Source organism: Pangasianodon hypophthalmus, chromosome 8, assembly GCF_027358585.1.
Source record: "Pangasianodon hypophthalmus isolate fPanHyp1 chromosome 8, fPanHyp1.pri, whole genome shotgun sequence".
In the NCBI taxonomy this organism is placed as follows: Eukaryota; Metazoa; Chordata; class Actinopteri; order Siluriformes; family Pangasiidae; genus Pangasianodon; species Pangasianodon hypophthalmus.
Genome location: NC_069717.1, coordinates 29213484 through 29225983, shown reverse-complemented (window position 1 = coordinate 29225983; position 12500 = coordinate 29213484). Strand labels below are relative to the sequence as shown.

Genomic DNA, 12500 nt, shown 5'->3' with positions numbered 1-12500 from the left:
CATGGAAATTGCACATCATGACTTGAGATTGTGCTGTGCAGGTTCACTAGCGACGGCTTTAGCGCTGACAGTCGATGACGGAGTTCTGGCAGTGCGAGAAATGTTTCATTAAGATCAGTAAGCATGTGAGCACCACTACGATGTTAGTCTAAAGTCCACTGACAGGAGCATGGCATAGCACAGGAGATTGAAGCAAAAGTCACGGGAAAGCAACAAATCCGGTCGTGGCGATGGTGAAATGTAAACAGCACTCGCTAATGGACAGAAAAAATGCCCTTATTACCTCAAGCTCGCTTTGAAAAATGCTCGTGTTTGTATGCGAGCTTGTTTTCTGTACAATCTTCAATCGCAGGTCTACTGTTTGTTAGAGGATCTTTATTACAGATTTCTTTATCTAAACGACCTGCTTTATTTCTTGTATCTACTTTCTGTGGAAGTTTAGAAGTTAATGCTTTTCAGCTGACATGCTGGTGCTCCATTTGCATTCAAAACTATTATATTAAACTTATTTAAGTCAGCCAAATGAATCATTTTAATAACTTGAAACTAGCTTAAAACTAAAGTAGTAACCAAAGTTGCATTGCGTGTATTCCGACTATATCTAAATCTGCTGTTAGTAAAAACGGAAAAAAAAAAAAAAAAACCTTTATTGGTATCTGATGTCATGGACTTTTCAAAAGTTACACGCAGTGGTTTAAATATAAACGCTGTTTAAACACACAAACACTCTTCTTTTTCTGTCTCCTAATCCAAAGCTCATGTAAGCTTCCTCCTCTCTGCTTAATTAAATATATCTAATCTTTACTGTTACTAAACATAATAATATTAACCACAGCTAGTTAGCCTGTACTAGCTAGCTAAAACTGGTAAGTGTGTTGTTATGGTTACAGTGTGTGCATAGCGTGAAGTCTGCCATTATCTAATCATTATTTAATCAGATAATCAGAACATATTTCTCCATCTGAGACGATTGAGATGAAAAACAAACTTAACAATCTGATTATGATGTGATTTGGATTTGTATAAAATTATTGTACTGGAGTGAAATAAATAAAAGGATTGATGAGTGGATGGAGCTGTCACCTTAATTCTCTAAATTAAAATTTCAAGAAAGTTCCAAAAAGACAAATAATTCATATACATTAAAAAAATAATAACGTACATTCATTAACACACATGTTGTGTTTCTATTTTAAATCATTAAAATGTGTTTTAAAAAAAAACCAGAGAAGTAGTAGTGTTAAAAAGCGAACACACACGAGTGAGTTCAATGAGCATCTATTTTTAGAGTGTAGAAGTACTAGTTATTGTTCATATCACATTGTCTGACCTTAACCTCTGGTCTTGTGTTTAAACTAAAGTTAAAGTTACCCTTTGTGTTTCTGAAACAATGAACGCCGAAAAGGTCACATTCAGTCTCATGGAAAGATTTGACTCTTGTTTTGAAAGACAAAAGTGATCTGGTCTAGATCTCTATCAAAAAATTGAAGGTTCTTTTCCCTGAGCATAGACGAGTCACTTCACCGCGAGATGTGTTATTATCAAATAAAATAAAACATGTCATTGTTAATACAGTGACGTGAAGGAGACATTTATTTAACATTTATGGAAGGAGTCTCCAGTGTCAGAGGTAAAGCTGTAAGTTTTAGTTTTGTGTTGATCTTCAGGGCAGAGGAGTTTACCCGTCTTTGCGGTTTCTCTGTAACATGACAAGCGGTGTTTTTTTGTCTTATGAACTTCAAGAGAGAAAAAAAGGAAGTAGTGCCAGGAAGTAACTTGTTTTACAGACTTTCCACAACATTAAATGTAACTATAAATGGATAAAAAAGTATGACTTTTTGTACTTTACTTTTAAAACATTGTAATCGTTGGTAAATTGCTGTGGTGTAAGAAGAATAAATCATGTGCTGTTAAAAAATAATCAGCTTCCAACAGGAACTCGGCTTTATTCCACCACCCCGTCACCTAGTACTTTCTAACTTACGTAATGTTTATCAAGGTAATTCTAAAAGCACACCTCCGTTTCCTCTGATGTAAATCTGTACAGATAAATATAGGTTACTCTAATTTTAGGTTTTAAGAGTTCTCAAATTCCTCCGTGGTGTAAACCTGTGTGAACTTATCTACATGAAATATTACAAGATTTATTTTTTATACTTTCACATGCAACATTGCTTACAATAGCTTTTCAGTCAGCTGAAGAAATGAACAGCAAGTGTTGCTGCAGCAGAAGTCAGTTCTTACTTACAGGAAATGCAATTTCACACAGTTTCTGCATCCAGTCATCTACTTCAGCCATTTCTACAGCAAAGACAAATGTCTTCTCCGTGGTTTCCACCAAGAAGGCCTTGCTGTCCTTTGGGCACCCGTCCACTTCCACAGCCTCCGACACGCGAATGCAGTCGCTCAGTCTGATAATCTGCAACGTTCGCGTGTTAACATAGCACGTTACGCTATATCACTAAGATAAATCTTTAATTTTATCATATTATATGCTTGAATTTTGCAGTTGTAAAATGGAAACTACTTGTATGAATCATTTGATACCTTTCCATGAGGGACAAAGCTGACAGTACTGCTCAGTATGAGTCAGTCTGTGATACTGCAAATTTGTGCTTACTAAACAACGATGTTTTTGAGCCACATCAAATAGTCGCTGTCTATGAATATGTCAAACAAAATAAAGATCTACTTTTTTTTTATCATAATATTACATGTGCTGAAAGCATTCACGCTGTCTGCGCCCATGTGACATCTTTACTGCTGATTTACTCGCCTTTTTGTTGTCCTGCTTGCATTTGGATTTCTCCAACGTGCCAGTCCCGCCATCTTTACACTCGAAAAACTCTAGCCGTGAGATCGAGCGGGTGCTTTCTCGGTACAGAATACACCACACCTTTCTCCACTTCTAAAACAGACAAGTGGTGAAAAAATCCATTTAAAAGAAATGAACAAATGGGTTTGTTTTAAAACACAGGCCTAGTCTTTCAAGGATTAAAGGTTTCCTTTATCACCCTAGAGTGTTCTTCGGTTTGTCTCTCTAGGTCAGGGCTTCTCAGACTTTTTAGAGCCAGGGAAAATAAATTCCATGGACCCCCTCAGTGCAGCTTTTTTTATGAACATAATCCAACTATTCACAATAATATTCTGGCTTATTATTGCAGCCATAGAGCGTTTTATTCCTGAACTCTGCATCGTCGGAATACACTAATATTCCGCGTCCAAGCTGAGATCATTTAAAGTTTTGAGTTTTGAGTTACTGAGGTTTTGATAGGCAGATGAGCTAGACCAGACCCCCTGGCGGTCCCTGGACCCCGGACTCTGCTCTCTGGATTTCACTTTGAGAACTAAAGCTCTGGGGAAAACCCTTAAGCGTTTATGTAGAAGCTTTCTTCATCAGAAAGTTTTAGAAATCTAAAGCTGTTAACGAGTTGAAGAACCCGTGAGGAACCTTTTCTTACAAAATATTGAAGCCTGAATATCTGATGGTTACGGAATATTTCATCTGCAGGTTTTGGCTTTGGTCCATATATCATAACTTCTGATTTGAGAGTGTAATCTAAAGCAGACTAGAGGGACTATTTTCTAAGCAATACATCAGTAAACCTTTCATAAATACTTTTTTACCCTTTTTTACCCTTTGCCCTCTTCAGGAACCGTCATAGGTTAAACATAATAAATAAATAAATAAATAATAATTTTGGGATACAGATAGCAAGGCGTACACAATGACGCTAACGCATAGCTGTTTTGTTATCGATAGCAAACGTTACACTTGCTTTCACACATTACAATACCTGCAAGTTTGTAAGCTCTTTAGTGATATGTATATTTTTGTATAATTTTATATAAAATTTGTCTATAGACCCTAAATCATTTCCAAGCAGTGTGCATGGAGACTCCACTGATTGGATTAGACACAACAAGCAAGAATTTATGTATAATGTCATAATTCAATTTACACAATGGACCCAACACACGGAAAGCTGTTGTGCGCTGAAACACTTTGGCACTCTATCAGCTTTTCATGTGTTAACCCTAATTCCACTGCCATTGACTATAACCAGATAAAACCTGCTTCTCATCATTATTTCCTCGTCAGGCACGTGTTAATTCAGGCATGCTGTCTTACCTTTCCAAATCTTTGCTGCTGCAAATATAGCATACCCTTCTTTCTAATATCCTCCTCCATGTCGCTCTGTTTCATACTCCTCTTTAAAACAACTACGACTTACAGCTTCTTTCATCTAGTGTGACACCCCTTTCCTGCGTATTTCCTTGTGACGTAATTAACATCTTCAAGTTCCGCCATTTGTACATCCTGTATAACCCAGATGAGTTCTTTTGCAAAACACTGCAACAAGAGATACGCTTGATATGTGTGTGTGTGTGTGTGTGTGTGTGTCTAATACTACAGTAATAAACATGATTAAAATGTCAAATGTCAATACTTAGTTCCTGAATATAATTCCTTCCACCCAACAGACAGCAGTTTGGTTTTTTTTGACACTTTTGTTTACTCATTTACAAACACAGAGTTTTTATTAATTGCAAATTGTTACCAGCAAAGACACTGTTATAGTTCATTAAAATACTGATGAACGTCTGTGTTGGTCTTTTATACACGATGGTCAGTAGCATTTGCACGTCTCATAACAGCAGATTTAACATTTAAAGTGTCACATTCACTCTGTGGTCAGCTGCTTTTGCTGACATCCTGTTTCCATTGTCATTCACACACACACACACACACACACACACACACACACAAATAGTGTAGAGGAAATAGTGTATTCTGTCTTGCTCTTTAAAATTAGAGTTTCCTTACTAATTTCTGACACTTAATAAAAACAAAATAAAAAGTATCAAAGCTAACGACTCATTCTGCAAACTCTGATGAAACGCTTTCGTGTTCCCTTATTTTTGATTCTCTGGTGCCCTCTAGGGGAAGTGAAGGTAAATTACATAAATTACAAGCACACCTGTCACATAATCTTGTCTGAGAGAAAGATTTTTTCCCCCATGTTCTATCCATGAATGGTTTCAGGTTGATTTTCCTCATTCACAGCTGCCCTCGGGACTTTTTCCAGCAGACCCTGGAAAGCAAAAAAGTGTCACGACAGTCTGTGCAAGGAATCACACCCTGTTCACAAGAAGCAGACTCGTGTAAGACACTACTACATTTTGGTGTCCTTGTCTGTAAATCTCAGAAGTTTTTCCACATATGAGAACCTGCAGAAGAAGGCACCCTTCTTCTGGTGCCCTCTTGAGCTAAAGAGCAGCCAGCAATTGCTTATGCCTGGCTGTAATTTGACCCAGATGGGACTCGAACCCACAATCCTCAGCTCCGAAGGCTGATGCCTTATCCGTTAGGCCACTGGGCCCACACACAGCAGCACGGAGATCCATTTGGTTTTTCTTGCTCACATGTATGCTAGCTGCTTGAGGGAAGAGTTGCAGACTGAATATCTACAGTCACAGCTGCCCACTAGATTTTTAACCTGCCAAGAAGAAAACTTGCACAGTGGTCTGCGCCAGCCAGGAATCAAACCCACTTCACAAGAATGGGAATCGTGCATGATACCACTACGCCACTGGCATTTTAAATATTAGAGCAAAGCCTCATGATCATCTGTTTCAGTTCAGACACACATCATTAATTGTCAGGACAATTAGTGATGAAGACCTGCAGGACTGGCTAGATGTCTGTCTGCCCTTTTGACCTAAAGTGCAGCTGGCAATTTCTTATGTCTAGCTACTGTAAAGCAGGCACGAAGAGCTGCAGGGCAACGGACTCATTTTGCTGCCCTTTCAAAGATTTTTCACATCAAAGCTTCATATTGACTTTCCACATTCGCAGGAATCCTGCAGGCTTTTTTACCCTGCAAAAAGCAGACGATCAGGATTCTGCACCAGCCGGGAATCGAACCCGGTTCACAAGAATGGGAATCTTGCATGATACCACTACACCACTGGTGCGCCCTGAAGGGAGCACATGGCTAATTATCAGGGCTATTAATGATGAAGACCTGAAGGACAAGTAAACAGTCTGGGTGCCTTTTGACCTAAACTGTTACTGCAAACTGACCCAGATGGGACTCGAACCCACAATCCTCAACTCCGAAGGCTGATGCCTTATCCATTAGGCCACTGGGCCTACACATGTTCTGAAAGTTTTCCGGCAAACCCTGGAAGGCAACAAAGCATCGCGACAGTCTGCACAAGGTGGGAATCAAAATCAGTTCAGAAGAACAGGAATCTTGTGTGACACCGCTACATTTCAGTGTACATTTGGTACATTTTGAGTTTAAGTCTCAGAGGTTTTTCACACAGGAGAGAAACTTCCATTAACAGGTTCAGATTGACTTTCTACATTCACAGGCTTTTTCAGCAGACCCTGGAAAGCAGCAAACCCTCACGACAGTCTGAGCTATGAAGTCCATAGCGACTTTTTCTGGCAGACTCTGGAAAGCGAAAAAGCATCGCAACAGTCTGTGTAAAGCAGTAATCAAACCTGATTCACAAGAATGGAAATTGTGTGATACCATTACACCACTGGCACTTTGCACAAGTCCATATCTGCTTGTTTGAAAAAGCAGACATGAAGAGCTGCAGGGCAACACGCTCATTTTGGTGCCCTTGAAGATTTTTCTCATCAAAGCTTCATATTAACTTTCCACATTCACAGCAATCCTACAGGAAGCTTTGAAAAAGGCTTATCCTGCAAAAGAGCAGGATGATCATTACAGTCTGCATGAACCAGGTGTCATGGATGATACCACAGCACTTCTTTTCTCACATGCATGGCTATTTATCAGAACAATTCATGTCCAGTCTGGGTGCCTTTTGACCTAAAGGCAACTTGTCACAGTAAACTGACCCAGATGGGACTCGAACCCACAATCCTCAGCTCCGAAGGCTGATGCCTTATCCATTAGGCCACTGGGCCTACAGGCAGCAGAAGAGGTGTGGTCTGTGCCAGCCAGGAATCAAACCCACTGCACAAGAATGGCTTTTGCATGATACCGCTACACCACTGGTGCTTTGTGACATGGATGCTAAACGTTAGAACAATCAGTGATGAAGGACAAGGTAGACACCTGGGCGCCTTTTTGTCCTAAAGTGCAGCTAACAATTTTTTATGCCTCGCTATAACATTCACAGCTATCCTCTAGAATTTTTCTGGCAGACCCTGGAAGGCAACAAAGCATTGCGACAGTCTGCACAATGTGGGAATTAAAACCAGTTCAGAAGAACGGGAATCTTGTGTGACACTGCTATATGCCCTCGAAGGCAACAAAGCCTAACAAGACCGCATCAGCCAGGAATCAAACGTGGTTCACAAATCAAGACCCCTGTAGATGCTTTTTCTTGTGCAAACAGGCACTAGAGGACAAATACACCACGGACTGCATCAAAGCAAAATGACAGACTGCCAAGTTCATACAAGGGACTGCACCAGCCGGGAATTGAACCCGGTTCACAAGAATGGGAATCTTGCATGATACCACTACACCACTGGTGCTTCTGTTCATATGTGGTTAATTGTCAGAGCAATTAGTGATGAAGGCCTGAAGGACAAGGCTCTTCCACATTCACAGTTACCCTCTAGAGTTTTTCTGGCAGACCCTGGAAAGTTCTGGAGGTTAATGCATTATCCTTTACCTTGGGTAGTTTGAAAATGTGCTTTGATGGGTTTCTAGCTCACATGTGATAGAAACTATCATGAACGGTCCATTACATTTTGGTGCCTTTGACTTGCAAATTGACTCCACATTCATAACAATCCTGTAGGCTTTTTCAACTTAACCTGAAAGGGTCACAGCAGGCCACGCCAGCCAGAAACTGAAGCTAGTTCACAAGAATGGGAAGCTCACATGACAACACTACACCACCAGCATGCCTTTTCACATGTGAGTGGCTAATTGTCAGAACAATCAGTGATGAAGACCTACAGGACAACGTAGACACCCGGGTGCCCTTTTGACCTAAAGCGCAGCCTGCTGTGAAGGTTGATACTTTACCAGTTGGACCAGTAAGCCTCTGTTTGGGACCTTTTAAATATTTTTATATGTCTTTATTTCTTGCACTAGTGATAGAAACTTGCTCAAAGGGTTCAGATCAAATTTCAACAAACAAAATATAGCAATCCTCTAGGTTTCTCCAACACACACACTGCAAAGCCTTATCTATTAAGCCACTAGGTCTGCGTTCTGGTTCTTCGAGATGAGTACTGTCTTCCAGAAGAGGACCTAACAAAGGTCTATTCCTCATTTCTGTTTTGTCTCTGTTTCCTCTCAAGGCTTATTTCCCATGGTATCTCTGGTTTCTTCATTAGGGATCTAAATCTACACCTGGATGTTTATTGGTAGAAGCACTACACAAACAGATTTGAAATAACCTGAATGACTGGTGAAAATTTGTTCTAGCTAAGTAGTTACTTTTGTACTTGCTTCCTCTTTTACATCAAACTCACATTCTTCAATATTGCTTACAATTTTTAAATCAAAAGCACATTGGGATTTTGCAGTTTGTTTCTGAGTTTCTGAGTTTCAGCATAAACAAATGGTCTGTAACAAATCAAGGTCAAACAATTGCCTAACTGTCTCCACATTCCTCCTGGGCTTTGAAGGAAGACGCAGTTTGAGTTCTTTACCTCAAATGACTTTTGCATAGAATGCTACTTTTTTTATTTATTATAAGTAAGGCTTATTTTGAGGTTTGGAGGAATCTCTGAATATTACCCTTTACTGCACCTTGTTCTCACTCCTGATTAATGGATTTGATATGTTCTTCAAAAGACATGCAAATAGCCAATGTAAAGAAATTAATGTCTGGAAATGGTTACCTTTATTCAGACAGAACCCGTTCTCATGGAGCGTCTGGAGGTATTTCCCAATGGCTACCATGTGGCATGCAGCATGAGCGCTATGGAAATACTTTATGTGGTTGTTGCTTGGGATTCCATGGAATGTTCACTGCAAGCAGAAAATGAGGAGTGAATTTACATTCTGCTTTCACACATTGTTTAATTTTATTTTCAGCTGTTTCCAGCAGGACACAATCTAATCATTCATTCATTCATGTTAATGCCTACGTGGAAATGAACTGAACTCCTCTCTGTGCCAGTAATGTCTTTTCAATGCAGGACATTAATGGAGGGTTTGGGAAAACGGGGAAGCCCCCTGCTCCTGCTTCTGGGCTCTCTTCCAATCTCCCAATTACTTCTCCTGTTTTCCAAACAAGTCTAACGGAAACTGGAAAGGAATGAACTGATTCCATAGAGGTGAGTTAACGCTATGGTTCTAATCAGAATCTCTGGGGAAAAAGAGAGTCCTGTGTTTCACAGAAGTGTAGAAATCTTATCCACCTGTAAAGACAGAGCATGTTCTCAAGGATTAACACTGTTCCTTTAATACTGCATCCAGACTAGCTATAAAAGACTTGACAAAACTAGCCTATTGGACCATTTTAACCTGGCTGAGGTCTGATTACTTTCCCAGATTAAATATTTCATAAAGGACATACGAACGAACCCAAAGTTTTGACTATGTTTTATTGTAAATAAAACAGTGGTAAGGTATAAAAGTACTTGTACATGGGCATTCTGTACTTCCGAAAATACTGCAGTGTATTTACGTGAACCTGAACAGGAAAGGTTCCTTTATGTCAAAATGGCCCATTTCTATAAATATAAGTAAACATAAGTACATAACAACTAAGCAAGATATTGAATAACATACACATTATAATAAATAGGCCTGTGTCTAGTCTGAATCAAAGAAAAACAAAGAATGATCTCACTTTCCACAGCCTTTTCATTTGAAAGTAGTCATCTAACCACTCAGCTGAAAAGTGGACATATTGCAAGGTCTAAGTATGTCAGTATTTCGCCCATAGTCACTCATTTTTATTAAACAAGATGAGTGATTGCACCTTATAAGAAACTCAAAATAGGATGTCTGTTGCCAGGCTTTAAGACCGAAGCTCTTAAAGAAAACCAGCTGTGGACGATGCTCCTCCCTCTGGGAATCAAACTAGCACCCGTGCACACAAACGGCGGGATACCACATATGGAAAAATATATAAATTCAGGAAAGGGATATATTACGACTTGGTGTTCAAAGACCACATGAAATTAGAGACTCAACAAAGAGTTACAGTGCGTCTGGAATGTGCTCCGAGTTCCCTGTTCAGAAGCAGATATACTTTATAGCCTACATTAGAAGAGGAAATATAAAGAGCAGCAGTTAAAACAAAAGAAATATTCATCCTCCTTCATCTTCTGATTAAAACCTCCATCCGGGATGCTCTACGTCCCTCAGGGTGGCTCTTGCTTTTTTTTTTTTGAGGTCTAATGTGTAATGTGTATTTTTCTTTCATGTCAGTGGGCTGTGTCACGTTCTCTCTGTGCTCTTAGTGTGTGTGGGTCCAGATGTCTAGTCTCTCACGGACACAGGAGGCAGTTTTAGTCTTCAAGTAGAGTTTCTCAAGTCTTCTGCTGAGGAAACATTTCAGCTCTGAAGTGGTTCAATAGTAGTCTCCATCATAGTCTCTGATTGGATCGTATCCCATCAACTCTTTCATGCTTTCTTCTAAATAGGCAGCCATCTCATCTAGGAAAAAATGAAACTATTTTTAGATCAACATCTTAAAAGGCATTTTTACAACTGTATGAGTTCAGCGACCTTTTAAGGGTATAACTCACTCTGTATGAGATCTTCTAATGATAAACCTGCGATTAAAGAAAATGACTATATTCTGATTACATCGTCACTCAGCATGCAGAAAACAAGTACACCCTCAGGGTGACAGTAGCAACGTTATGCCTGGAGAATAACACTGAAGGTGAAGAAGAGGAGTTTATAGCCGTTTGTGGCTGGGTAAAAGAGGACAATATGGAACGGTCCGTTCTTTAAAGTGAGCTTGAGGTAATAAGGATATAGTTTTTCGGTCCACCGGCATGATTTGTTTATGTTTCTTCATTGCCACTGCCATATTTGTAGCGGTCGTGAATTTGGCGTTATTCTATCCCGTCATCCTATTGGTGGCTTTTAAATGAGAGTTGTGGCAGCGATCATTCTCGGAGAGTTTCAGACATTTCAGACATTGTCTTCAGCTGTCTTTTTTTTCACAGTGGCACTAAATCAGCCACGTGTCACATCATGCTTTCTAAGTGGAACCAAAGAACTCGTTTACGATATGCAATTGTTCTCTATGAGAGCAAATTCGGGCTGAAAATCGTACAGAGTAAAGACAGGGTGTATGTGGTAGCCTGTTACCTTGTGGCAGAATCCCCAGCACTGCAGTGGCTGAGACGTTGCCCAGGCCATTCTTGGCGATGCATCTGTAGGTACCTGAATCTGCCCGAGTCGCGTCCTCAATCTGCAGCCAACTAGACAGCTCATATTTCTGAGGACCTCCTCTGGACTACGTAGGACGAGGGACATGTGAGTACATATACACACACACACACATATATATATATCCCAGATTATAAGCACAAACACTAATATTTGAAATTGTTAACCTGCACAGATATATGAGGATCATCTCCAGGCAAAACAACCTCCTTCCCCTCTTTCCTCCATTCCACCAGCGCCATAGGGAAGGCAAAGACCTCGCACAAAAACACCGCACTGCTGCCGGTCACGTTCACCAAGTTACGTGGAGGGACTTTGATGATAGGAACTTACCACAAAGAAAGAGAAAAAGAAAGAGAGGGATCAGACGAGGGATCATGTTCAGAAGCTATTTCCTCTCAACAAAGCACTAGAGCCACTTGTGTAAGTCTGGCTGTGCTGCAGTTGTTCAAAGGTCATAAATCTCCCCCTGAAAGCCAGCAGGAAAATTACAGGCTCCAGAAAGTCCAAAATTCCCAAACAGGCAGTTAAAAGGTTTAGGGGAAGAAAACATTTCTAAGAGAACTCATAAGCTGTATGGAGAAAAAAACAAAACAAAACAAAGAACAAAGAACAATAGAGTAATGAAATCCTCGATGGTCTGTAAATGATTTAGAAGGTTGAAATAATTAGTAATGAAAAAGAAAAGAATACACAGAGGGAACTCATTTATTCCATTCGCTCTGATCAGAACGTGTTTTCATTTTCTCTACCAGCCGCTATGACAGTACATTTCCGTTTCTATAGTAACGGCTCATTCGTGTACAGTGGACGCGCCACATAACCTGATTTAAAAAATGCGTGGAATTGTTGACAGGGTGAAGTTTTGTAATGTTAAGGAGATGTTTATGTAACACTGATGGAAGGAGTCTCCACTTTGGAACACTCAGAGGTTAAACTCTGGCTAAGTTTTCTGACATTTTTGAAACAGAGGAGTTTTCGCTTAGCGGTTTCTCGCTAACATGACAAGCTGCGTTTTTTGTCTGTTTGTTTGGTTGTTTTATAAAAAAAGAGACCCTTGTGAGGGAAAGACTGTTTATAGCTGCTATAACGTAAGTGACAACAGGAACTAACATGTTCTAAAGATGTCCCACAGCG

General features: G+C 39.9%; 2 protein-coding genes and 5 non-coding genes across 7 annotated transcripts in view; all 7 read right to left on the bottom strand.

Moving 5' to 3' along the window:
* dok2 (docking protein 2) overlaps positions 1-4958 on the bottom strand; it is an 11478-nt gene extending 6520 nt beyond the window's left edge. The window contains 3 exon segments of the mRNA XM_053236335.1: positions 2249-2419; positions 2777-2908; positions 4133-4958. Coding sequence (XP_053092310.1) covers positions 2249-2419; positions 2777-2908; positions 4133-4207 — 378 coding nt within the window. The 5' untranslated portion in view covers positions 4208-4958.
* A 353-nt stretch (positions 4959-5311) lies between these two features.
* Positions 5312-5384, bottom strand: trnar-ucg (transfer RNA arginine (anticodon UCG)). The gene has a single exon. It is a non-coding gene; the product is annotated as a tRNA-Arg (tRNA).
* A 524-nt stretch (positions 5385-5908) lies between these two features.
* trnag-ccc (transfer RNA glycine (anticodon CCC)) lies at positions 5909-5979 on the bottom strand. Its single transcript has one exon. It is a non-coding gene; the product is annotated as a tRNA-Gly (tRNA).
* A 105-nt stretch (positions 5980-6084) lies between these two features.
* trnar-ucg (transfer RNA arginine (anticodon UCG)) lies at positions 6085-6157 on the bottom strand. Its single transcript has one exon. It is a non-coding gene; the product is annotated as a tRNA-Arg (tRNA).
* A 719-nt stretch (positions 6158-6876) lies between these two features.
* On the bottom strand, positions 6877-6949 carry trnar-ucg (transfer RNA arginine (anticodon UCG)). Its single transcript has one exon. It is a non-coding gene; the product is annotated as a tRNA-Arg (tRNA).
* A 505-nt stretch (positions 6950-7454) lies between these two features.
* Positions 7455-7525, bottom strand: trnag-ccc (transfer RNA glycine (anticodon CCC)). The gene has a single exon. It is a non-coding gene; the product is annotated as a tRNA-Gly (tRNA).
* A 2014-nt stretch (positions 7526-9539) lies between these two features.
* Positions 9540-12500, bottom strand: part of kazald3 (Kazal-type serine peptidase inhibitor domain 3) — a 4055-nt gene continuing 1094 nt past the window's right edge. The window contains exons 2-4 of the mRNA XM_026945773.3: positions 11531-11691; positions 11283-11430; positions 9540-10616 (exon numbers count right to left, since the gene is read on the bottom strand). Coding sequence (XP_026801574.1) covers positions 10531-10616; positions 11283-11430; positions 11531-11691 — 395 coding nt within the window. The 3' untranslated portion in view covers positions 9540-10530. The remainder of the gene's footprint in view (positions 10617-11282; positions 11431-11530; positions 11692-12500) is intronic.